General features: G+C 35.4%; 1 protein-coding gene across 4 annotated transcripts in view; it reads right to left on the bottom strand.

Annotated features, from left to right (window-relative positions):
- FBXL5 (F-box and leucine rich repeat protein 5) overlaps positions 1-27,915 on the bottom strand; it is a 53,758-nt gene that overhangs the window by 10,808 nt on the left and 15,035 nt on the right. For 3 of the 4 annotated variants that reach the window (XM_045771424.2, XM_045771425.2, XM_045771422.2), the window contains 8 exons: positions 21,622-21,837; positions 19,121-19,216; positions 17,415-17,601; positions 14,919-15,101; positions 12,814-12,939; positions 9,292-9,440; positions 8,610-8,692; positions 6,979-7,704 (listed from right to left, as the gene is read on the bottom strand). In XM_045771424.2, coding sequence (XP_045627380.1) covers positions 6,979-7,704; positions 8,610-8,692; positions 9,292-9,440; positions 12,814-12,939; positions 14,919-15,101; positions 17,415-17,601; positions 19,121-19,216; positions 21,622-21,756 — 1,685 coding nt within the window. In that variant the 5' untranslated portion in view covers positions 21,757-21,837. The remainder of the gene's footprint in view (positions 1-6,978; positions 7,705-8,609; positions 8,693-9,291; positions 9,441-12,813; positions 12,940-14,918; positions 15,102-17,414; positions 17,602-19,120; positions 19,217-21,621; positions 21,838-27,915) is intronic. The other variant, XM_045771423.2, reaches the window with a different exon arrangement.

Below are 27,915 nucleotides of genomic sequence, written 5' to 3'. Positions count from 1 at the left end.
AGTAAGCAAGGGCCAAGAATTTGGACTTAACCAAAGTGCAACAAAACTCACTGAAAGGTTTAGATAGAAGAGTAATAACAAGTTAAAAAAATGCATTCCAGGAAGATCATTCTATCTACCTTCTATCACCAATGTCCAAGTATGTCAGGCACAAGCCTGAACAGTAAAATGCAAGATGAGTAAAATACAGGTTCTGCCCTCAACTAGGGAAAAAAACATTAAACAAAGTACTGACAATACATGCAATAAGAAAAAAAAGTTACAGAAATATATACAAGTTATAGAAATATTACAGAGCAGGGAATGATTCAAAAGTAGTAATCTTTAAAGAAACCGAACAAAACCCAGAATTCAACAATGTTTAATTCACACTATTTGGTATCAAATGAAATACTAGACATTCAAAGAATCAGGAAAAAAAAATCAATCAATAGAAACAGACCAATAAATGATAATGATGGGATTAGTAAACAATGACTTTAAAAAATGCATACAAACCCTGGAGCTAACACTAAATACATGAGGTACTAGCCAACAGGAGAAATAAAACATGATACTAAAAAAGTACTTAATAAATCCAAAAGAAGTCAGGAAAAGACAAAACAAGAAGATAAAACAAAAGGAAAACAAATAACAAGATGACAGGCATAAAAATAACCATATCAATAATTATGTTAAATGCAAATGGCCTAAGGAGATCAATTAAATGACAGAGAATATCTGGCAGAATTTTAAAAAGACCTAACAATATATGCTGTCTGCAAAAGATTAAAAGAATAGTTGCCTTGGGTTCAAAGAAATAAACAGCAGAAGGTTGAGAATTTAAATAAGAGGCTATTTTTAACCAATAACGGACAAGATTTATTTCATTCCTATGAAAACCTGAAAATGTTGCATTAAGACTATACACATGACACTATCTGTTCCCTATGGCTTCAATCTACTTGAAAATACTCATTTTCGGGGCACCTGGGTGGCTCAGTCAGTTAAGCGTCTGCCTTCAGCCAGGTCGTGATCCCAGGGTCCTGGGATTGATGCCCACATCAGGTTCACTGCTTTGTGGGGAGTGTGCTTTTCCCTCTCCCTCTGCACCCCGCCCCTGGCTCTCTCTCTCACCCTAATAAAAATCTTAAAAAAAAAATCTTGATTTTCAATCTACATTTTTATAGTCAATGCTCTTGTAACAAGCCCCATATAACCAATTTGCCAATACTCATGCCACCCCATCCCTAAATAGAACATAATGACTAATGCAGAATGAAAGCTCCCAATTAGCACTTCTGTTCCCATATACTGTTGTATGCACATGTGAGTCTTGTTTTTAAACCTACTGACACCAGTTGTAGTTACTACTGTAACTGATTAACTGAAATAATTTTTATTATTATTATTTTTTAAGTAGGCTCCACACCCAGTGTGGAGCCCAGGTCACGGCCTGAACTCACAACCCTGAGATCAAGACTTGAGCTGAGATCAAGAGTCAGACCCCTAACCAACTGAGCCACCCAGGTGCCCCAAACTGAAGTAATTTTTAAACCAACATAATGAATATAAAAAGAATTATTTTTAAAAATTAAATTTGCATTTATTTCCTTAGCCTTTGTCCCAAGAAATGCACATAAAATGCACTAACTTTATTCCAATCTCTACTCAAAAAATGCTTCCTTTCAAAGCCTTTCCTGTTTATCAAATATGAAGGAGCATTCTACGTATTCTCTATTCCATAAACTAACTTTACTTTCCTTCAGAAATGTCTTATATTACAGGTTTACTGTCTATATTACTACCACTAGATTATAAACTATGAAAACAGGGAATCTGTCTTACTTATCCTAGATCTCTAGCAATTAGAACAGAGCAAGTCATGTAGTAGGTGAAAGATTCCTTCAGGAAAACTGACTAAAAAGGTCATTTGCACTCAGATTGGAGACTTTTTCAGTTAGCTTGTAGTCCAAATGATATCAGATAAGATAGTTCCTGTATGGTTCCTCGCTTTCAAATTTAATTCTTCCTTAAATTCAAACTCAATCAGAGGCACCTGGGTGGTGCATTTGATTAAGCATCCGACTCTTGCTTTCAGCTCAGGTCATGATCTCAGGGTCATGAGATCAAGCCCTGCCTGGGGCTCACGCTAAGTGAGTGCAGTCTGCTTAAGACTCTCTCTCCCTCTCCCTCTGCCCCACCCCACCGTGCGTTCACTCTCTCTCTAAAATGAATAAAAAAAAAATTCAAACTCAAAGTGTTCATTTCAAGGAGACCTCATATACAAACTCTTCACCACTACTTGTAAAAACCATAAGGCAAAAATGTAACTTAGTTCTATTCCCAGTAGCAACAAATTTTTTATTTAGTTATTTCTAAGAATAATATCAAAATTAATAGTAAGTGCCAAAATCATACTGTGAAATAATGACTAAAAATCACTTTCATGCTTTTTTCAAATTTCACTTAGTAATTCACTTCCTGCCTTGGAGGAAAGTGAGGATGGAAACTTACATTCAAATAAAGCTCTATAATTCTGCTTTTATTTTTTTGCATTTTTTATTTAAATTCAAGTAATTAACATATAATGTATTATTAGTTTCAGATATAGAGTTCATTGATTCATCAGTCTTACATAATACCCAGTACTCATTATATCACATGCCCTCCTTTGTCCATCACCCAGTTGGACACCTCCGTCCCCTCTATAATTCTGCTTTTAGATGAAATATGCCCCCTCCTAGCATTTTCCAAACCTTACCAGGAAGTTTCTAAATCCTTTTTCACTGAAAACAAATGAAGATACCGGTTAATTATATTCATTAAAATTCTGACTCCCTTTGAAATCAATTTTTAATTATACAGAATTTTTTTTTTTTAAGATTTTATTTATTTATTTGACAGAGACAGAGACAGCCAGCGAGAGAGGGAACACAAGCAGGGGGAGTGGGAGAGGAAGAAGCAGACTCATAGCAGACGAGCCTGATGTGGGGCTCGATCCCAGAACGCCGGGATCACGCCCTGAGCCGAAGGCAGACGCTTAACCGCTGTGCCACCTAGGCGCCCCTAATTATACAGAATTTTTAATAAATTCTGGCTTATTTAAAAATATCCCAACAAAACTAAGAAAACAGGAAAACTGCCACTTGCTCAGATATCAATGCAGCTCTGAAATATTACAAAAGGTTGCATTTGTTATTGCATTCTTAGAACAGTAAAACTGGTCATGTTGAAAATGCAATTGGGGGCACGTGGGTGGCTCAGTCGGTTGAGTGTCTGACTCTTGATCTCAGCTCAGGTCTTGATCTCAGGGTTGTGAGTTTGGGCCTTATGTTGGACTCCAGGATGGGCTCAGAGCCTACTTAAAAAACAATAAAAGTGGCAGCAGCTCCTCCTGCCCATGGGTCCTGTCCCTATGCTTTAATAAAATCACCTTTTTATATCTCCTCCAAAAAAAAATAAATAAATAACCACCACAACATTAAAAGTAAAATTAATTAAATTAATTAAACTTGAAAAAATTAAAAATTAAGAAGAAAAGAAAACACAACTGAGGGGCGCCTGGCTGGCTCAGTCAGAAGAGCATGCAACTCTTGATCTCAGAGTTGTGAGTTTGAGCTTCACATTGGGTATAGAGATTACTTGAAATAAAACTGAAAAAAAAAAAAAGAAAAAGAAAAAAACGCAACTGAATAGAGCCACAGATAAGCTTTAATAAGGTATAGTGCTAATGAAAAAGATACTGGTATTGGAAAATGAATTATTAGGTTTTAAATTTTAAACTGAACAAAAAATTCCTTTTACTTTAAAACCAAGTTACATTAAAAAACAACTAAAACCAGATCAGGAATACATATATAAAAACATAATTAATTAGTTTAAAAAGGAATGAGAATATGGTTGTCTTTTACGTTCTATTGCTTTAATTACCATCTATGCCTTTGAGTTTGAACAAAAAGAAAACAAATGGAATGATGCACAGCAGTCAAACCATAGTAACAGCAGTTACCTCCGGGGAAAACATTCTTGGTACATGACTTCTAAAACATTTTTGTAATAATTTCATATGAAGTATCTTTTATAATGGCAGGGAAGTCTTAGGTTTTGTGCTGGATAAATTCTGTATAACATATCTGACATCTGATTATTAAAGAGATCTGGTAATACTCAAATCTACAGCTGACCTTTGAACAAGGCGGAGGTAAGCACACCAACAATCCCACCTCACGCAACAGAAAATCCAAGCGTAACTTCTGACTCCCCAACACTTAATAGCAGTCTACTGCTGACTGGAAGCTTTACCCATAACTAACTCAATTAACGTGTACTTTGTATGCTATATGTATTATATACTGCATTCTTATAATAAAGTAAGCTAGAGAAAAGAAAATGTTACAAAGAAAATCAATAAGGGAGGGAAAATATATTTACAACACTGCACTATACTTATAAAAAAAAAAAATCTGTGTATAAGTGGACCCACACAGTTCAAATCCGTGTTGTTCAAGGGTCAACCGTATTAAAGGGCAAAAGAGAAAACATGTAGTCAATTTCCAAAGGCTCATATCAAAGATAACTAAACAATCATTACATTAAGTAGATGCTACTACTTACTGAAAATCTACTGTGTGTCACCTATTCATTTTATGTAAGGCTCAGGCTAAGTATTTTAGACAAAGCCAGTTATGTAGGAAAAAAAACAGTATCAACCTACACCAAGTCTGTCTGGCCCCAAAGTCAGTGAACCATGGTATTTTCTCCAACATTCTGGATAAGAACACACAACCTAACAGAGCTCCAAGTGGGTCCTATAAAACATGTAATAGAATCTAGCTGCTGAGAAGAGCTACCTCTCTGGGCTAATGAATGTTTCAACTCCACCCTTCTTTGCTCTAGGAAGAAAGAGATCAATTTAATCTACTAAAGATTGTAATGACCCAAAAAAAAGAGAAAATAAAATATAGAACTTCTCCCATGTAGTCTCTTTATAACTTAAAAAGCCAGTACAAGTAGATCATACTAAAAGACCAAACTCTGGCTATTCAATTCCAATACAACTGTGCTTTTTGTAAAACTTAAGGCTATATAATGGCACTAAATTACTTCTACAGACATTCTGCATTTTCCAAAAATCCCCCATATAAAATCATGACTCATTCTAAGTTAAAAAGAGAAAAGAAAAAACTAAATGATTAAAGAATAAGTGTAATTCTACATCCCTTAAAGATTTTTAGTAGGCCAAATTCTAGTATTAATGCCAATAAATTAGTATAGAATGATTTTCTTTCCAAAAACCTTAACAAAGATCCCTTTTTGGCTAACTTTTCTGTAAATTTAAAATAGGACTTTATTTAAGTTTTAACTGCAAACAACATTTTTGTAAATTATTAAACCATGTGGGGTACATTTGAAATACATGTTTTTTAAGGACCTCACTTCTTAAAGAAAGAATATAGTAGGGGCGCCTGGGTGGCTCAGTCATTAAGCATCTGCCTTAGGCTCAGGGCATGATCCCGGCGTTCTGGGAGCCTGCTTCTTCCTCTCCCACTCCCCCTGCTTGTGTTCCCTCTCTCGCTGGCTGTCTCTCTGTCAAATAAATAAATTTTAAAAATCTTAAAAAAAAAAAAAAAAAGAAAGAAAGAAAGAATATAGAAGGATACTCAAAAAAAAAAAAAAACAAATCACAAAACCTATTTTTCTGCTTTTCTACCTTCCACTTAATTATCACCAACCTACTTTTATAAGCTTATATCCCACTATCACCCAGTATGTATCCTTCACTACAACCAACCTGGAATAACCACGTCTCTAAACATTCCCTATTGAATCCAACTTAATCTGCTAAAGATCATACCTATGAGAAAAGAGGAGTATTAGGCTTTATGCTGGATGAATTTTCATTGTTTAACATGTTTAGCACCCCATTATTAAAGAACCTTAATAAAATTCAAGTCTATTACAGGGTAAAAGAGAAAAGATGTAAACATTTTCCAAAAGTTCCTATCAAAGACAATGAGATAATTATTGCACATGATTAATGCTGAGAACAGCCATAACAACAAAATAACCTAACAGCAACTGTAACAGCGCTTTACTGCTGCATGTACTGTGTGCTCAAGGAATCCCCACTGCTTAGAATGAATGGTGTCTTCTCCCACTGCCACCTATCAAAATCCTGTTTTTCTTCAAGATTCAATTCACTGTCCTCTCAATTTTTTTTTTTTTTTTTTTTTTTTTAAGTAGGCGCTCCCTCCATATCCAACATGGGGCTTGAACTCACAACCCTGAGATCAAGAGTCAGATGCTCTGGTGACTGAGCCAGCCAGGCACCCCTCCTCATTAAATTTCCTGATCGTTTACTACAACTGAATGAGAGGTCTCTCTCTCTCTTTCTCTCCTTTTTGATCCCCACAGAATCTTTATTCAACGTCCCTTAAAGAGTATACACAAATAATACACAGCAAGAGAATATGGTACACATTATTTTCTTCTCTGTTACAAGCCACTGAGGGAAAAATTATTATCTTAATTATCTTTTCATCCACTAAAGAACCTTAGAAAATTTGTAGGCATTTGCTAAGTATTGATTAAACTCAATGTTCTGGGCGCCTGGGTGTCTCAATCGGTTAAGTGTCTGCCTTCGGCTCAGGTCAAGATCCCAGAGGCCTGGGCATCTGGCTCCCTGCTCAGCAGGGAGTCAGCTTCTCTCTCTGCCCTTCCCCCCTTGAACCCGCACATGCACTCTCTCTGAAACACAAACAAAAAATCTTAAAAAAAAAAAAAAAAAAAAATGAACTCTTAATGTTCTTCCACATATCACAAACAACTTAAATGGACTGATATGTGATATTGTTCTAATGCTTTGAAGGACAGATTCTGGTTAACTCTTTCGGTTAAACAAATCAGCTAAAAGCAATGACTTAGATTGAAATTTTTATATTCCATTTGAGAATGTGAACATGTCCATTTCTTAATATTCTCCAACTGATTACTCACCTGAGACCATGGTCTGTGATCTGATAACATCCGGACAGACTGAGAAACAGAAGTACACGTCCAGTCTCTTGATCAGATTTTTCACTCCCAGAGTAAATTAAGTCTTTTTCTCTAAGCAATCTAGTCCTTGATGCTTTTTTACAGAATGCAGAAGACTCTGGGAGTGCTGACATAGTTCTTAGAGCTGTTCCTGTACAACAAAACGAATGGCCACAATATGCAAAGGCCGGAGAAGCACAATGCTGCTGCCAACAGACACTAGTCCTTAGTCCAACAATATCTTTACTGTAACAACCAGAGGAGGAACAACTGAAGTTGGATGCTGTTTCCATTACACAAAGACTTTCAACATTTCTATGTCTCCATTCTACAGCATCTTCAATATCGGCCAAATCTTCAGCATCTAACATCCACACATACGGAGAAGTGAAACTTTCAGAAGAAACAGGCTTAGTCCAGGGGTGCTCATTATCCATTTCTTCTCCAATATCTTTGTCAGTTAAATCGTGCAAACAAGCATACTGCTTGGTGGACTGCATGGTAATGTCTTTATTCTTCCATGTAGTCGAAGTAATTTTGCTCGTAGAAGTTTTTAGAAGGCCACTCTGATGAGATGTCAGAATTCCAAGGGCTCTAGAAATCTTCTCTAGAGCCACATCTGTGATTTTTTCACACCCAGACAGATCAAGATGCCGAAGACTCTGGCAGCAACCAAGCCAAGACCAACTATAATTAAGAAATAATAACACTATTAGTAGATACTGTTAAAATCTTCAAAAGCATTTGACTATATGTGAGTAGACAAAAACTAGAAGATTTAAAATCTAATATAATCAAATATTTACTGAATATCTACTGTCAGGCATCATTTTAGATGCTAGGCATAGGAAAAGGCAGTAAGAGTAATTAGGGTCTAAGAGGATTGCTAACCTAACAGAAGCGTAGGAAAGGATAAAAGTATGGAAGGGAGAGACTTCACTTATTAATCCAAAAAATAACCAGTGGAGGAAAGGCTGTACACACACCAAAGAAAGAGTAACTAATGATTAAAGGAGAAAGATCCAGAAGAAACAAATTCTAGGAAATGGGGGAGAATTAGCCATAGCCAGAGAAGGGTACATCTCTCCCTCTAAAACAGGAGAGATGCTGATATAAATGCTAGGCTGGGAAAGAGAAGGGTGAGGTAGAATAAGAAGGAAAGTGATGGCATCTAAGAAAATAAAACCTGTGAAGACTGTAGCTTGAGGAAAGTGTTACTACAGTTCCAGAATATGAAGAATGTAAGAGAAAGCTTTGCCAAATGGAATTTGGAGCCCAAATGAAACTGGAAACTTCTTAAAAACATACAGTGTCAATCTACATTGACTGCCCAGCAAGGCTCAAAGGTCTAGACACATACAGGATTATAAAGATGACAGGATGACACAAACTGAATTTTTGGATCAGCTGGACCCTATGGACAACAACCAAAGAACTGGAGGGTGCTATCGAGTTATAGTCATACATGACTGAGATTTGACAGTAAAAAAATAATAGTACAATTAAACTGCAATTATGGAAACAAACTACAGAACAATTCTACTAATTCATAGGCAGAAATCATTATACTAAAATATTCAAAAATAACTAACCTGTCAAATGCAGAATCTGAAATGTCAGTCTGGGTCAGATCCAGATGCTCCAAGTTAGGACAAAGTTCTAAAATCTGCCTAACCTAAGATTGGGGGGGGGGATTAAGAAAGACATAACTTTTAGTAAATAACATAAGCCAGTGGTTCTCAAGCTTTTGTGCATGTAAAAATCACTTCAATTCTGCATCACAAATATATATTCTGGACTCAAACTCTGGAGAATCTGTTTTAGTATAGTAATCTTGGGATTAGATCCAGGAAATTTACATTTCTAAGGAATAACCAAGGAGATTCTGATATAGGACATTACAAGACAGACCTGTACAACAGTGATTTAATCTCACTTGCCTGTTTTACCAAGCCCTGTATATAAAAAATCATAAAGGACTGGGCTTCATCACTTAACTTAGTATCTGTGAAACTGAATAAACTGTTTAACCTCTCCTAGTCTCTGTTTCCTTTTCTATAATGTGTAGACAGTACCTATATACCAAAATTACTATGAAAAATGAAATGAAATAACATGAAAAGTTAGCAGTATATGCCTGCCCATGGGAAGGCACTCTCATGGGTAAATAGGTGTTTTGTTTTGTTTTTTTCATTAAATTCAGGAACAAGTAGACCCAATTTAGATCACTGCTACTTTTTCTTAATACCCAAACTAGTGCTAATTTATACATACCATTTTGCTGGAAACTGCAGAGCTGTATGCCAATACTATAGTTTTTACTGAAGTTCCAACATATGGTAGAACGTTATGAATTAAGCCATGAAGTAAACGTTTTTCCATTTGTGCAATGCTGATAGCAATCGACTCCTCTGCAGATTCTTCTGTAAAATGAATTCAAAAATCTGAGAATTTGATACCACTAATTATAATTAGGCTACTCAAGGAACCACCAAGTTATTAAATGAAATACTTTTTGCTATTCCTTTTTTTTTTTTTTTTTTTCCACGTACGCTCCATGAGGGCCTGAACTCATGAGCCTGAGATCAAAACCTGAGCTGTGCTCAAGAGTCTGGCACCTAACAACCTGGGCCACTCAGGCACCCCCTTTTCTTTCCTTTTTTTTTTTTTTAATACTTTATGCTATTCTTAAACTCCCTTATGTATGCAAAACAACTGCAATGGACAAGGTCTCACTCACCAGAACTTAATATTTAACAGGTCTGACATCAAAAAGAAACAAAAGGGGAAAAAAATGTTTATAATGAGAATGAAGGGAAGATTTTTTTTTCATTTCCTTCAAGGTTGAAGGTGATTAGGTAAGTATAGCAGAGAGAGAGAAAATAACTCCAGTTTTAGGAACTTGAAAAAGTTTTGGGGGAAAAAAATGAATATTTTAAAGAATAGTAGAAGCTCTTCAAGAAAATATAGGACATCAAAAGAAAAACGACTATGATAAAAAGTATCGTTTGTTATTTTAGTAAAATAAACAGGACACAGAGCTAGAAGAGATTTAGAACAATTGAGTGAGCCTGGTCAAAACGAATCAAGCAAAAGTAAAGTACCTTGTAATTTTTAAGAAGCATGGCTTTTGGTTTTTGCTTAATAACTTCGGTAAAGCTTAGGTTTTTACAACAGAATGCCGCTCCATTAACAAACAACACCAAGAACACTACAAACTCCAATTTGATATAAGGGGAAAAAACATACCAACTACACTAAAAGGAATGAATTAGTAATTATATCACCTTTCTAGGACACTATTACTATTATTTGTACCTGAAGACCTAACCTGAATGTCTCTAAACATAAAACAGTTTAACAGAATAAATCAAGAAAGTCTCACATTTTTAAGAAAGTCTCAATTAAAATAAAACAGTGCAGCTAACAAATGAAATGTAAAAAGAAAAATTCTGAAGTCCTGACTAATGGTTCCATATTTACAGATTTACCTAAATTTCTTGTTTAGTCAGACATATATGTTAAGTGCACAGATAAAAAATGACTTTTTGCAAACCCTATTTATTCTACTATAATTTTATTCCCAAATAATTACTGTTTCTGTGCTCCTCCCTATCTAAATCTGTATTTACTGTGAAATCCTTAAAAAAAAAAACCAAGAAATCAAACATCCTATGAAGAATAGTATCTTCCTACAAGACTAGTAAAGACAACTGAACTGAAAAAGCACTAACATAAAACACAGTTGGTAGATCCAAAGTTTAGTCTTAGATACAACAAACAGCTGAACAGATATATTACTTTAACAAGTCTCAATCGTTACAGCCTTAACCTTTCCCTTTCGACTGAGTGCTTACTGATAGGCATTTCTTCTGCTATCCTCAAGTGTTGAGACAAATACACTAAGTTTGGTAAAGACTTTAAAACTCACATGGGTTTTGCTCAAACTTCTCAGAGGACCATAACTAATCTCTCTTTGAAATTTTAATTTCTTCCCTCTTCCTGGCACTCTATTTTTCTCCACGGCACTTGACACTAGCCTATAATAGCACGTATTTTGCCTGCGTTTATTGTTTATCTCCCATCTTCAAATTTTTTTTTTTTTAGATTTTATTTATTTGAGAGAGGGAGCACGAGCAGGGAGAGGGGCAGAGGGAGACGGAGAGGAAGAAACAGATTCCTGGCTGAGCAAGGAGCCCAATGTGGGGCCTGATCCCAGGACCCTGAGATCATGACCTGACCCAAAGGCAGATGTTAACCAACTGAGCCACCCAGGTGGCCTTCCCCTCTCCAAACTTTAAGGCCAAGGATTTTTATTTTCCTATTTTGTTCACTATTAACCTCATGCCCAAGAAAGTTCTAGCCACAGGGTAAGCATCTCACCAAATCTAGCTGGAACAAACCTCTTCCTTATGTAGCATCCTCTAAATCTTCAAAACTGTAACACAATATGGCGACTTCATTTCACAGAAGTAAACTTACTACTGAAATAATAATCTTTATTTTTATAGTCCTCCTTTTCCACATGTTTAGTTCTTTTGCCATTCCAGCTTACTATTTTCTTTAAAGATTTATTTATTTATTTGGGGGGGGGGAGGGAGAGACACTCAAGCAGACTCCCCACTGAGCATGGAGCCTGACACAGGGCGGGATTCCACAACCCTGAGATCACCACCTGAGCAGAAACCAAGAGTCAGACGCTTTAGCCAACTGCACCACCCAGACGCCCCCATCCTAGTATTTTTTAAGTGGGCAAGTTATAAATAAAAATTCCCTACAGTTTCAGTTTTACCAGGTATTAGAATGTTTTGTCTGTTCACTTTTTTTTATTATTTCACCATTTTTTCGTAATTATTTCCTAGAATAGTATCTGAGAATTTGTATCTTCCTCCTCCATACTCCCAATAGTGTCTGTCTACACCTCTATTGTGGCATTTTTTATTATATACCTTGAATTAAGAATTACCTATTCTAAATTCTCTCCCATGTGAGTTCTTTAAGGGTAGGGATAAAGTCTTAGTCACCCTTTAATTCTCCCACAGTGCTTACAGAACGGCTACACTAGTTATTATAATCCCTCGTCATTTACAGAGAATTTTCATACATACATACTTCTTAATTCCACAACAACTGTGAGGCAAGTGGTGTGACTGTTTACAAAGGAATAAACAGATTCAACATCTTCATGCTCCTTCCTCTGGGCCACGATGACTCAATAAATATTGTTGAACTGATGAAATAAAATGGTCCTAAAAAACACACTGTAAACTGCCAAGTGCTACAATGAATGTACATTATTTCAATGAGGAGAATAGCCATTATTTTGTAATTTAAGTATTTAAATATAAAAAGAGATGGGAAATAACCCTATATACACTTCAATCAACAGAATAAATTTTAAATTTGCTTATTATTCTTTCAAATTTTATAAAGTAGAAGGCCTTTATATTGGGGCTCCTGGATGGCTCAGTCGTTAAGCGTCTGCTTTCAGCTGAGGGCGTGATCCCAGGGTCCTGGGATCGAGCCCTGCATTGGGCTCCCTGCCGCGCTAGGAGCCTGCTTCTTCCTCTCCCACTCCCCCTGCTTGTGTTCCCTCTCTCGATGGCTGTCTCTCTCTGTCAAATAAATAAATAAAATCCTTAAAAAAAAAAAAAAAAAGAAGAGGCTTATAAACTCCCAACTTCTTTAGAAGACACAAAATATGTGAATCTTAACACCCAATAATTTATAAGCACTTAACTGCTAAATATAATATTAATTACTAAAGTACTAATTTTAATTCCAAACACAGCTTACCAGATTCATCTATATCAGCATCTTCATCCCACTCCTGAAAAGCACGACTTTCATCTTTTCTGTTTTTCACCCATTCCTCATCAGGTTCAGTATCAAGTTCAGTTGCTGGACCACTATACCAGTCACCTACTCAACAAATAAGAGGAACAAAATAAGATTAGACTGGCTACCATTACAAGAAAAAAATTACCTATTTACAATAAAAATCTCTGCACACAGAAAATACTTGAGCTCTAGGCAATAGGCCAGCTATTGTTAGAAATGTTCAATTATGGTTTAAAAATTACACTTAAATAATATACAAAGGAATTTCAGACATACTAAAAAGAATTATGAAAAATAATTATCAATAGTCTTACATGCAATTTTAGAAATCATTGAAAAGAACTTAACCTTTTTCCCCTACTGTGGCTTCACACTGGCACCAGCAATACCCTCCAAATGATGATAGCTAATAAACAAAAGTAAGCAAAGACTTTCTGCTCAGTAGTGAATAGTCGGCAATTCAGCAATAGGTAGGAACACAGTCAAAGGGGAAAGATTAAGGTAAAGCTAAATCATAAATTTAAAGATCCTGGAGAATATACTGTAATTAAATTATACAATTGTGAAGTGGGAGACAATGAAGAATTAATTTATTGAACTCTTAACATTACATCTGAATTATAGTTTCTCAGTCTTAACACTGCTGACATTCCGGGCTGAGTAACTCTTTGCTGTGGGGAGCTGTACTGTGCACTGTAGTACAGTGTTTAAAAGCAGCCCTGGCCTCTACTCATTGGAGGCTAGTCAAATCCCCCGAAATAGGACAAACAAAAATGTCTCCACAGACATTTCAAAATGTTCCCTGGATGGTGGTAAAATAAATTCTGACTGAGAGTCACTAGAAACAAACACCATAAATTAAAAAAAACAAAACAAAACATTTTTACTGAAACTTCTGTTAAACATATAAAAAACAAAAAGAAAGAATATTTAAGATCTGGTTAACATCACAGAAGTCTTGTACAGCATTTTTACATTTGATTTTTACATCAAATAGTACCTAATTATGTATTAATCCCTATTAATTAGTTATCAATAGTTAAAGCATAGCTAAACAAAAAAGTATTAAATATATCCATATTTACCTTGACTTAATATTTCATTTTCCTACAAGGGGAAAAATTATTCTACATAAAAATAATAATTCTAATCATTTCATAAGCCTACCCAATACTTCAACAGCTTTGTTCAAAAAATAGTATCTAAGGTATTTTAAAGGCACTATATATTAATATAAAAAATAAAATTTTTTAAATTCAATTTATAATTTAATTATGTAAGAAATATAGATTTCCACGTCAAAGTGACAAATTACAGAAATAAAAAAAATTTAATTTAAATGTGAAGTTCAAAGAGTCACTTAGAAGTGTTTTAATTTAGTTTCATACAGAAAAATGGATGCCATATTACTTGGTTCTACTCCATGACCGCACTATATGCTCATGAAAAGGAAATTTTCTTTAACAGTTTACTGTAAAAGTAACTTACCATAATGAAATAAATATGAAATTGTGATTCAGAATGAGGCATTACCAATCACAAAAAAATATGCTAAAGACGAAAACAGATTCAGTTATTTTGAGCCACTATCAATGCAGCCATAATGGTGCCTCATCTTTAGATTTTATAGAATTTATTCAATACTCAATCTAATTATTTAAAGCTGTTCTGACAACCTATTAATTTCACTTTAATTCCAAACACAGGCAAAAGTAGGAGGAAGTAGCATTTTAAAAGTAGCATAATGAATATCCATGACCTCATCACCTATCTTCAACAATTATTAACATTTTGCCAATTATTTTGCATTCTCCCCTATTTTTTTCATAATTATTTTAAAAGAAATTACACATATCACATAAATCACCCATAAACACTTCAGCATTGCTAGTTTTTCAAAAGTGTATACAGAAAACACATCATCTAACTATGAAATCTACTTTTTGGTAGACTTCTCAGAATTTCCCTCCCCAACCCTACTTATTAATGTCTACAAGTAATCATTTAAAAAAATGGATTGATGTATTTTTTAGAACAAACTAAAAGTCTCATTTACCTACCTCTAGCCCAGTGAACAGGGTAAAGATGTTTCCAAAGCGATCCAGTTTTTGCGAGCTGAGACCATTTAGTGCTTACTTGACTGCATCGACATAATTCTTGAGGAGTAAGATAACTGAAAATTGACAGCATTACCTCAGGAGGAAGATGGGTTATACCTGTGGATTGTTCTGATACTTCTGCTTCTGAAATAAAAAAAAGAGAAACTTTAACATTAAAGGCTGTAAGAGCAAATGCAGTAAGAAATTACAATCACATTTCTATACATAAAATCCAGTGCCTAAAGTCCACTCCTTCCTGCTTTCAAGATGTGAAAAGGAAATAACATGGATTAGTGGTAACATGGGGATGTTCAACTTGTTAAGAACCCGTAGGGTTAAACTATCATGGCCCAAATCATACTTCATCAGTGAGAGCTACAATAATGAACACAGAATTGACTTCCTCTTACAAAGGCGTCACAGAAAAAACAATACTCACTTTGTAGCATAAGAAGCATCATTTGAAAAGGAATCCAGCAGGTTATACAGCTTCAAGTGTGGAGTCAGCCAGATTATGAGATCTCCAAGGCATTATAATGACACACAAAAATCTCACAACATGTTCCATTCATGTATTAGGACTCCTGTCAATATTTTCCTTGTGCTCCCTCTCTGATTTTCCCATTTGATATAAGAGATCTGTGAAATCTAACTTCTGTAACCACAGGTGGCCTAACCTACTTCTATTTGTGAGCCAGTTGAGATAACGTAATGTAAACATTTCTAATGCTGGTGTACATTTATCAGCAATCTTTTGTCAGCAACTCTTTTAAAAAATAGTCATTGACTCCCCAATCTCCTATAATGAATTACTTCAGTAGCAATCTTCAAAAAAAATGCAAATGAGGTGCTACAATACAGAATACAAACTAAAAGAGATTCATCTATAAGGATTACAATGAACTTGAGGTACCTTGTACATCTTATTTACCCTCACAAAGCAACTTTAAATACAGAAATGCTATGATCAAATTACTTTAACCTAACCCTTTTCAAATGGCAAATATTTAATCATAATATAGCTATAATTTGCTTTGAAGGAGTGAGAAAACTAAATGTAGTAAGTGTGATGCTTTTAAATCCCATGTTATAATTACAATTAAACTAGACACAACAGGTCTTGGCTTGGTGTCTAAGGCACAAGCTACATTTCAGAGTGAAGCACACAAGCTTTATGGGTTTAATTATAGGTTCACCCATAAAAACATTTTTGTTTGAACATGCATCTCACCTACTTTGTTAAATACAGAGAAAAGGACCAATTTCAAAGAATTTTAAGCTATTTTAACAGGAATGTCACTGCTACTGCCCATATAGAAACAGAAAATAAATTTTTACTAGCCTGAGGATGCCAATTTTAATGATGTTTTAAAAGGCAAAGCTATCAAAGATCAATAAGAATAAATATGAGGAACTAGTCTATGAAGAAATAAGGCAAGCATACCTTATCTGCATTTCTCATTTATTTTCTCAAAGTAACTATACATAGAAAAACGATGCCTCTCACACTTGTTCCCCTGTGTATTACTAGATATAAGCTAAGAGAATGGCACATGGAAAAGGATGGAAATAAAGCTATAAGCATAACTGATTTTAAAAACTGATGGAAAAAAACAGGAAAGGATAAAATCAGTCACTATGGTCAATGGAGCTCAGAAAGCTGGATGTTGGGGAGGGGAAAAAAAAAAGTTGGATGATACTGCAAAAGTGCTCTGTATAGGATAGCTTTCAATAATTCTTTTTTTTTTTTTAAAGATTTTATTTATTTATGTGACAGAGAGACAGCCAGCGAGAGAGGGAACAGAGCAGGCGAGTGAGAGAGGAAGAAGCAGGCTCCCAGCAGAGGAGCCCGATGTGGGACTCGATCCCGGAACACCGGGATCACGCCCTGAGCCGAAGGCAGACGCTTTAACGACTGCACTACCCAGGCGCCCCAGCTTTCAATAATTCTGATTGGCCAAATAATAGTAATAATTATTATTACTACATAAGTTCCTTCAAGAAACACTATATTCCATGTGGCCCAACACTATATTGCATATGGGATGTTAAATCATCATAAACCACACCAAATTCTTAGAAACTACTGTCTTCAGGACACCTGGGTGGCTCAGCTGGTTAAGCATCTGCCTTCAGCTCGGGTCATGATCCCAGGGTCTTGGGATGGAGCCCCACATCCGGCTTCCGGCTCAGCAGGAAGTCTACTTCTCTCTCTCCTTCTCTCTTTCTCTCTCCACCTCCCACCCCTCCCCACCGCTTGTTCTCTCTCTCTCAAATAAATAAATAAAATATTTAAAAAAAAAAAAAACGAAAGAAAGAAAGAAAGAAATTACTGTCTTCAATTAAATGTACACTTGAAAATAAATGGCTTAAATTATTCCTCAAACAAAATCTAAAGTTCGTGTCAACTAGATGCAAATGGCCTCAGAACTCACTATCTAAACATATGAATCTCACCTTTATCTGACTTTTCATCCACAGAATATTTAAAAAACTTCTGTCGCTCCTCGGCTTGATTCCAAAGGCTAAGACCTCTAAGGAGTTCCGCGGTGTCCTTCTGAGAGCAGTGTTGTGCAATCACTTTCTTCTTAATATCCTTAAGCTCTTCATAAGTAAAATATTCCATTAACATTGGCTGAAAAACCTAAATGGAACAAAATATTCATAAGGAAAGATGCTTAACTAGTTTTGTTTACTCTACATCTTTTAATTAATGGTTCAACTGTAGTATTATGACCCCTTATGTCCAAGAGATAAAAATTTTGGTTGTTGCCACCAAGTCATTTTATCCAAAAAAGTGTAGAGAAGAGTATCACCAAAAAGACCCTTCCTTCTATGGCTTCTCTGGCTAATGAATCCCAAGTAATTAAAAAGCATCAGAAACAAAATGTTTTCCTGTGCAGAGCTGTCAAACACTCTTAAGAGGTCTCATATGGTTAGACATTTAGGTCAGTTAACTGCCTTGGCTACTCCAGTAACTGAACTCTTACCTCAAAAGGACCTCTAAATCATAGAAGAAGGTAGAAAAGTACCCAGTGTACTAAAAATCCTAAAACTCAGAGCTCTACCGAGACCTTAAATATCTACATTTCTTCTTTGAAACAGATACTTAGGGGCGCCTGGGTGGCTCAGTCGTTAAGCATCTGCCTTCGGCCCAGGGTGTGATCCCAGGATGCTGGGATCGAGCCTGCATCGGGCTCCCTGCTCCAATGGGCGTCTGCTTCTTCCTCTCCCACTCCCCCTGCTTGTGTTCCCTCTCTCGCTGGCTGTCTCTCTCTCTGTCAAATAAATAAAATAAAATCTTAAAAAAGAAACAGATACTTAGCCCCAACCTCCAATTTACAGAATTAGAATCTTTAAGAAACGAAGCCACAGTTTTTTTTGTTGTTGTTCCACAGATAATTTTGATGTGCATCACAGGTTAAGAAACACTACTCTAGTAACTCAGTGGTTTCATATTACAATGACTTGGGAACCTTTACAATAGATCCAGGCCAGTATCTCTCACCTGATTTAATCAGTCTGGAAAGAGCTGAAAAGTAGGGGTTGGTTTTTTTTTAAATAAGATCTGATTATAAGGTGAAGCCATAGGTGATAATCACCACAGTAACTGATTAACAACTAAAGAAGAATCCCGTTCCCAATAAAATAACTTCTCTATTCCTTACCCTAATCTTCATCCCACTTTTAGAGAAAGAAGAGAATGGGAAAATGTTTTGTCATCCGCTCTTAATACATGTGTACTAGGAATAAAACTGGTAAGTCTAACACTACCATTTGATTACCAAAATCCCCTACGAAAGAAAGAACACTAAAAATTCTTTAAACTTAGCACGAAAATACACAAAACATTAAAAAGTTTCAAGAATCCTCTGAAGGTTCTAAGTAGTCATTAAGGTAACATAAAAAGTTATTAATATTCAATACAGTGCCATCTACATAATAAGAAAAGTATTAGTTGAGCAAATGAATTAAGTCATTGATTCAGTGAAAAGCAACAACCTCTCTGAGGGAACAAAATTTATGTTTTCTTGGGGTTTTCTTCCTTTCCTAAAATGAACCACAGTCTTATGTTTCTATGCATTATTTTGAAGAATGAAAAGCAAAACAGCGTCTTAAAAATTTTATAAATCAAAATCACAAGGGAGAAAAATTATGCTTACCTCCTCTTCCTCTTTCATGTGAGGAAGAAAATCTCTTGTAAAAGCCTCCAATCTCTCTTTCAGCTGTTTTGCATAATTTAACTGCTCATATTCATTCTAGAAACAAAAAAAAATTACATCCTATAAAAGTTTTGCTTCATTATTTATACAGTACTGATCCTAGGAAGTCAGTTTAAAATGCAACATAAAACCTCAGAAAAAAAAATAGACTGACAAATAGCAACATGGTCTCTGTACTTTTTGAAGCATAAAAAGATGTCCTTAAAATATCCTGCAACGGAACCTTTAATTCTTTTAGTAAGATCTCATACTTCTTTAACATGTCAAAAAAAGCCTAAAAATAGCAAGTATTTGCTCAAAACTTCTATTGATTTCTAATGTATACATTTATATAATCTCTATGTTTCCGTTTTCTTAATCTATGTCTGAGCAGTCCGCAAGAGCCCAGTGGACTCTATCACCACAGAGTGCCTTCATACTCATCCAAGGTACCCTCCGCTACACGATCCAGACCAAGCCTACTTCAAAAGGCCAGGTATCAGCATACTTCTAAAGGTAAGGGGCTCACAACACCTTGAAGTAATCAGTCTAATTCTGGACAACAGCTAAAAGGTTTTCTCACATGAACTAAGACCCCACCTCCTCCCTATAACAGCTATCACTTCTATAGCAACCCTCTCAACTTAAATGCCCTCTCAACTTAAAACGTGAAATTTTACAAAATAATAAAACTTTTAAAATACAGGAATATTTTATCCCTGAGTCTTGTGTAGTCTCCTTTTTGTACTAATTTATTCAACTGCTTCCCAATATTCCATCTAATGTCCTATTCTCTGAAGATTTTATACAGTTTCCCTAAGCATCCCAAGTGGCTTCCATTTCCACTTCACATGCTAAGAATGATCAAATTTGCTTTTCCAAATCAAATTACTCTTCTGACCCTGAAACCCATCTACACCTCTTATTAATAAATGCCCACCTGGACTGCACAAGCAGTTCAAACCCAGCATGCCCAAAGTGGATCTTTTACTCCCTAAGCCTTTTCAATGTTCCCTAGAAATTCAGGCTCAATTCTCATTCTTATTTCCTTTCTCTTTCTCCTTTCCTTTTCCCTTTAGATGTAAGCCTTACATGCTATCAATTTTATGACCGACATAATTCTCAAGTGTGTCCCCTTCCCTCTATCTCCACTAGCCACTACTCTAGTTCAGATCTTAATCATTTTATTGAATAGGTAATACATGAACATGATACAAAACTAAAAGAGTACAAAGTACTCAATAAAAAGTAAATCTCCCTTCCATCACTACCCAGTACCCTACTCTCACCCAGATGCCCATTTCTCCACCAAGGAGTTACTGTGTCTTCTTCCAGACACTATTTCAATATTTTTGAGAATGGTCTTCCTGCCTCAGTATTTTCTTTCCCTTCAACCCATCTTCCTCCTTGCTGCAGAAGTCTTTCTAGAACACAAATCTGTAAGTCAAAGGTGTGTAGTGGTTTGATACAGATGCAACTTAAGTCTATGCTTCACCAAGCCATAGGGGAGACTGTACATGAAAATCAAATTTCAAATTTCTACGATATGTAAATTTAATTAAAAGGAAAATCCTATATCATTATGCTAAACTACACTCAAATATGGCTAATTTTATGTTACACAATTAAAAACTGTCCTGTTTAATAATCCCTGCACCCTGAAATATGGAAAAAGGAAACAGAGTAAACATTATAGCTAACATTCAATTTTTAAATAAATAAAATTTATAAAGTATTTATTCACTCTAGTAACAATCTCACCTTTAGTCACCAACAACTGCATTTACTATCGCTTTCTTTTAAGAGTTGAGCAAATGTTACCAGAAGTAAAAATTTTATGGTTATTAAAATTTCAACTTACAAAAACAACTTTAAGATTTGAGGAGGAGCATTCACTACAAAATTTTATATACGGTAATGAAGAGGTAACTGACAAAGACTCTCAACAACCTGAGACAGGCTCCTCTGAGCCCTCTTCTCAACTACGCCTCAACCTTGAGCTCTGTCCTTGGCCCACTTAGTCCAGTTTTAGCTGAAGTCATTCTGCGTCAGTTTAGCAAAAATCCCTCTACCCTTGGCATCTGATCATCCTCAGTATCTATCCACCCTCAGTATCTTATCACCCTGGTCTGCCTTCAGCAAAAATCCTCTTGAGTCAGTCTAGCAAGAGTCTCCTGAGCCTTGATGTTTACTCTTAGTAATTTTCTTGACCTCCACTCTGCTCGTTGGCTATAAATCCCCAGCTATTCTTGCTATACTCAGAGTTGAGAATCCAATTTCTCACCCCTACTGCAAAACCTCAATGTAGTAATCCCTTGAATAAAGTCTTCTTTACTGTCTTTACCAAGTGTCAGAACATGTTTTCCTATAACAAAACATCATTTACTATAAATGCTAACACTTTTTGCTGACATACCAGCAAATAACACAAATTGTGATAAATACCCATTTTTGTAACTCACCTTAACATTCTTCAGTCCCTTTTCAAAGAGGCTAAGCATCTCAGAGAGTTTATTGTCAGAATGTACATTATAAATGGTCTGGCTGCGTTGTTGAAGCAAACCAATAATATATTCGTTTTCGATCTGCTCATGCATTTTGAACTCCTTAAAAGTAGCATACAGAGACTGCAGAAGAGCACGGAAATCATTGTTGTTGGAAAAGTTCGTTTTAGAAAGCTGAATAAAAATTTAAAAAGAAAAGCATAATAAATATATGTAAATATGCACCAATAAAAAATATTCAAATGCATTCCTATTTAGTTTTGTACATAGAATACCTCCCTTATACTTGGTTCACGTACAAATAAGGACAATTCATAAATTAACAAATTATAATGCTACAATAAGAAGTACACTAGGTCAGGAAGATACTGGTTTGCATTCTGAAAGGCTTGATGACACAGTTAAATGATGCATGCACCAACACATCACATAATTTCTTTAAAAAAAAAAGATTAGACCTACTCCCTCTAAACCTAAAATCCCGTTACTCTATATACATACTAAAAATACTCTATAAAGTTGTACGAAATTTTAAAATAGTTGTGCTAGGATAACATGGTAAGTGTTTTGTCTTTGTTCAAATGTTCTTTATGCTATTATACTACTTTCACAATGTAAAAATTTAAAAATACTCTATTATTGTGTGTTTAAACTTTAATAATCAAGATGAGTCTGATCTGTTCCAGAAATAATTATAAAATATTGAGCTATTAGAATATTACTAGATGATTTCAGGAGAACCAGTTTTTGGAGTTTTTTTCTTTAAAAAAATGGGATAAACACTTAGCAGCTTATATAAGAAATCATGTACTTTTCTGAGGTAGAGGCATTGCAATAGTACAACGTGGAAACCTAGTACAAAAGGGCATGAGAAAGTAAAAGGACTTGAAGGAAAGCTACAAAGAAATATATAAAATGTCATTTTCTTTAATTCTACTATCCAACCAAAGAAAATGACTATTTGGATGTAATTTTAATTTTTTACATTTAATGGCAAATGAAATTCTTATGTTTAAATGCATACATCTTATCAAGAAACTTGATTCAAATTAAAGCTCAAAATAATATTCAAATCCTCCATTGCCTCCATTGCCATATTAAATCTCCCTTCTATTATATCAACTCAACTCCAGTTTCAAAATTCATTTTAAGAGGGAAAATCTGATTACATTAAAAACAGACTGTAAATGGAGGGGAAGAATCTACTAACACCACACTTCTAGACTTGGTTTATCAAGTCTGATCCAGTATTCCTAAAATGGAGTAGACTCTAAGCTGTCGTAATTGCCTGTTCTCAGCAGGAGTAGCAGACTCATGACAAAGCATCAGAAAAGATGGTAAACTCCTAAAGCAGAACTACTCCACTATACACAGAAGAATTAACTAAGGATCTTATGGAAAACCCACTATGAATTAGGTATTAAGAGTCATTTATAGGAATCCAGACCGCAGTCTCTAGGATCAGATTCCAGTTCTATCATTTACTTAGCTGTGCAACTCTGGGTAAGTTACTTTTCTCCTTCAAAGTCAAGTTTTTCTTCTTGGTGCTAAATGAGAAAAACAATAACATCTGTATTTTACATGGTTGCTGTGAAATTAAAATGAATTGGTGCTTAATAAACATTAGCTCTCATCATTTTGAAAATTAACATTCTTTTTTGTAAATTCATGCACTGTTTACTCTATTCCAACATTTGAGGAGCAGCTATTAGGGGCTGGGCATTGCTTCCAGTACTTGGGATAGATACCTGAGCATGAGCGAGCAAAACAAACATCACAGCCTTTATGGAGCTTACATTCTAGTGAAGGGAAGTAACACAAGGAACAGTACCACAATAAGTAAGTAAATTATCTAGAACGGGGGGTTGGCAACTTTTTCTGTAAAGGGACTGATAGTAAATATATTAAGTTCTACGGGGCATACTGTCTGTAGCAACTATTTAATTTAGCTGCTATAGCATAAAAGCAGTCTATGAATGAGTGTAGCTATGTTCCCATAAAACCTTATTTATAGACAGAGAAATGTGAATTTCATATAATTTTCACATATCATAAAATATTATTCTTTTGATTTTCTCCAACTATTTAAAAATGTAAAAATCATTCTTAGCTCCTGAGCCATACAAAACCAACAGGCAGGACAGAATTAGTTAACCAGTGTTGTAGATGTTATCCTAAAAAATGCTACGCAAGACCACAATAAAATTTACTAGTGGCTAATCTCAGCAAATACTATCATGGGTCATTTTATTTATATTTAATTAAATTTTTAATTAAAAACAAGTCTTAGTAGAAACAGATAAATCTAAAGAAAACATGGTATTAGCTATACAATTTTTAAAAAACAAAAACCAAAGCGTGGCAAAAAACTAAATAACACCCTCATATTACTTAAGGAAAATAACATTTTAAAAGACAGGCAGGAAATTCTGCATCTATTTTCAATGGACTGTTAGAAAATCATCAGATTTAATAATAAGCTAAGATAAGGAACAGGTTCATACTACAGATTGAGAACCCAGTAAGATGTATAAAAGGACTCTACATTATTCATAGAGTCAATTCAGCTTAGTGGCTAAAAGTGCTGACTCTGGAGCCAGATTGCTTAGGTATGAATCCATCTCTGTCAGTAAGTCATTAAATGGCTCTGTACCTCAGTTTCTTCATCTGTAAAATACGGTTAATAATATAAACTACCTCATAGGGTTCTTGAAATAATTTAATAATATAACTAAAGAACACAAAATATAACCTATATAACCCCTACTTGGGTTTTCCTGTTATTTTTATAGTTAGCCCAAATAAAACTATCATTAGAAGTCCTTGGAACACCTGGGTGGCTAAGTCTGTTAAGCCTCTGCCTTAGGCTCAGGTCCTGATCCCAGAGGCTGATTTGGGATCCTTGCTCAACAGAGTCTGCTTTTCCCTCTGCCACTCCCCTTGCTTGCGCGCGCACTCTCTCTCTCTCTCAAATAAATTAAAATATATATATATTAAAAAAAAAAAAAGTCCTTATACTAGGACGCCTGAGTGGCTCAGCTGGTTAAGCGTCTGCCTTCAGCTCAGGATCCCACGGTCCTGGGATTGAGTCCTGAACCATGCTCCCTGCTCAGCAGGGAGTCTGCTTCTCCCCCTCCCTCTGCCCCTCCCCGTTGCTCATGCTCTCTCCAGCTCAAATAAATAACATTAAAAAAAAAAAGTCCTATACCACCCAAATCACTTTATCTCCACTTGAAATGAGCAACTGTTTCAACCTGGTACCTAAACGTCATTAAATTTAGCAGCTAAAAGATAACCAGAGCACGTACAATTTAATTTTTTAAAAATTTGTTTATATGCATTTTTAAAATTTTTTTGGCCTCTGCAAAGTTATTCAAACATACAAACTTGATTGAGATAAAAATAAACGTAGACACTATTATCTGTGACATATTGAGGACTATGACGCACTATGTACTATACTAAGTATTTTTAGATCAGGTAGGTATTAAAATTTCCATTTTATAGATGATAAGATGAGGCTCAGAAAAAATAACTTGCCCAACACCATACAACTAGTAGACAACAAAACAGAGATCAAATCTCTAGGGTCTAAAACTTAAGTTCTTTCCACAAGATACAGTATTACTCCCGATCATAAAGCTATCCTTCCGCATCCAACAGAGTAAACTGAAAGAATGCTTTCTCTCAAGCAATAGTTCTCACCAAGGATCAGTTCTGTGCCCCCCTTCCCATCCGCCCCCTCCAGGAACTAATGAGCAAGGACATTTTTGGTTGTTACCACTGCAGAAGTGCTACTGACATCTAGTGGGTAAAAGCCAGGGATCCAGCTAAACATTCACAGGACAGCGGCCACACAAGAAAATCATCTAGCCCAAAATGTCAATAGTGCTGTGGTTGAGAAATGTTACTCTAAAGAAGTGTTTATCAAACGCGCTTAACCATGACCTTTAGTCTGAAATATAGTGCAACCTAGACACACACACATCACAGATACTTCAAACAAATTTCAGGAAACTATTTCCCTCTCTACCCTGTGATGTACTCCAATATTTACTCTTCCCATTTCATTTTTTAAACGCTGTTTCTGACCCACAAAATTGATTTCATGACCCACTAATGGATTATAGGACACACTATGAAAAACATTGTGCTACAGTAAGATATAAAAGTTCCTAAATGACCTATAAACTTGTATACTCTGATGCTTGACAAACTCAAAAATGAACCTATATAGAACAGGACACACATAACAAATAGTAACAACCAGTGACATACATGGTATCTCCTGTATTTTAAAAAGATTTATAACTAACTTTGTCTCAGACACTCTACAACCTAAAGTCTTACAGCCTGGCTTCAAACTGACTCAAAAAATTGTGTGACTTAAAGACTAGATAAGTTCAAAAATAGATATGAAAAATCGTACAACAAAAACCCAAACACTATTACCCCACATAAATTTTACTTTTTATCTACTCAGCCAAACAACGCTTTGATTCAACCAAGGGAGATTTATACTCAATAAACAAACCTCAATTAACTATCTGGTCAAACTAACTATATAAATAGAAATATATATATATATATATATATATATATAGCCCACAGGGGAAATGTTTTGAATAAAATCATGTAACAAGTAATAAGGAGCAGAACCAGTAAGGTAATACAAAAAAATATGGGCTTCAGGAGGGGGGGGGGAATCCTTTAATTAAAATTCAGGCTCTCCTAATTACTAGTTGAGTTGGGTAAGTTACTTAACAACTAAGTTTGTTTCCTCATCTTCAAATGATGGATAATACTTGTCTCATGGGGCTCCTGTGAGGATTAAAAAAAATAACGTAAGCATGTAGTAAAAACTCATTAAATTCCCTTTTCCTTCCTCTCCTAGTTCTCGATTCAATATTCTAATAAACCAATCTTCCCAATGCCAGCCAACAACAGTTTTATAGGTATGCAGAAAGAGAAAAAAAGGAAAATGAAGTTCTTCATAAAGCTATACTCGTTCAATTTTTAAAAATAATCTATCCCAATTCTTATGAGCTTATTTCCCTTCTACGACTTCAGTCATAAAATGTCCTTTATTTATAATATGATAACCAAATGGCACTTTTAATATCCTTACCTGAAAAACTTGGGCACTCTATAAAAGCCTCCACCACTTCAAACTTCTGTAACTGGCTTATATGTAAGTGTAGGAATCTCTGTATTACACGCATCCTTAAAACCACCACCTACTTTATTCTCAGAACACAGCTCCAAGAGACTGTAAGACCACTCCTGACACTTTAATGTACAGCTAACTGTATACTTCCCTTTACTCCCACTATATGCTTTTGGATTTCCACCTTCACACAAATACAAGATTGTAAACTCCACATCTCACATCGCCAATGCAAGCTACTGACACAACACAGGGCCGACGGACAGTAGAGATGCCACACTTACTGGCAGAATTAATTTTGAGGACTAGAGGAAAGACTGAAGAATTGGAGTAAACTGGAAAAAGGATGTCATCCAATGAAATGTTCACTAACATCGACCCAATTTGGAAGGTCAGTGAATTAGAAGATTTCGTAACAGCTGTTAACCAAAAAAATTTTTCAGAAACTGCTCTGGTTTTTTTGGGTTTTTTTTAAGAATTTACTTATTTATTTGAGAGAGAGAGAAAGAGACAGCCAGCGAGAGAGGGAACACAAGCAGGGGGAGTGGGAGAGGAAGAAGCAGGCTCCCAGCAGAGAAGCCCCGATGCGGGGCTTGATCCCATAACGCCAGGATCACACCCTGAGCCAAGGCAGACGCTTAGCGACTGAGCCACCCAGGCGCCCCTACTCTGGTTTATTCAAAGAAAATTAAACTAGAAATCAAGATCCTGACCTGGGTTTCCATCTGGATCTGCAACTAACTGCTTATGTAAACTGGGTCTAGCTAATCTGGGCCTACAAGTCCCCAGCTATAAAAGAGAAATACCCCTTCCTTTACCTACCTCAAGGGACTGTTGTCCAGGTAACACTGAAAAATCTTTCCATAAAACTTTATATAAATGTAAGAGGAAATCCATGAGCAAAGGATTAAATTAGCTATTACACAGCAATATTTAAAATGGCCTACAAGAATAAATTATTTTAAGTAAACCAGTCTAAGCATATAAATGAGCTGATGCTAGTAAATACATGGATGCTTCTAAAATATATTGTACATGAAAAGTTTCATACTGGAAATAAAACTGACCACTTTACAAATACTGGA

The sequence above is a fragment of the Ursus americanus genome, chromosome 8 (genome assembly GCF_024610735.1).
Source record: "Ursus americanus isolate L20-20 chromosome 8, mUrsAme1.1.p, whole genome shotgun sequence".
Lineage (NCBI taxonomy): Eukaryota > Metazoa > Chordata > Mammalia > Carnivora > Ursidae > Ursus > Ursus americanus.
This window is presented reverse-complemented; position numbering and strand designations above follow the sequence as displayed.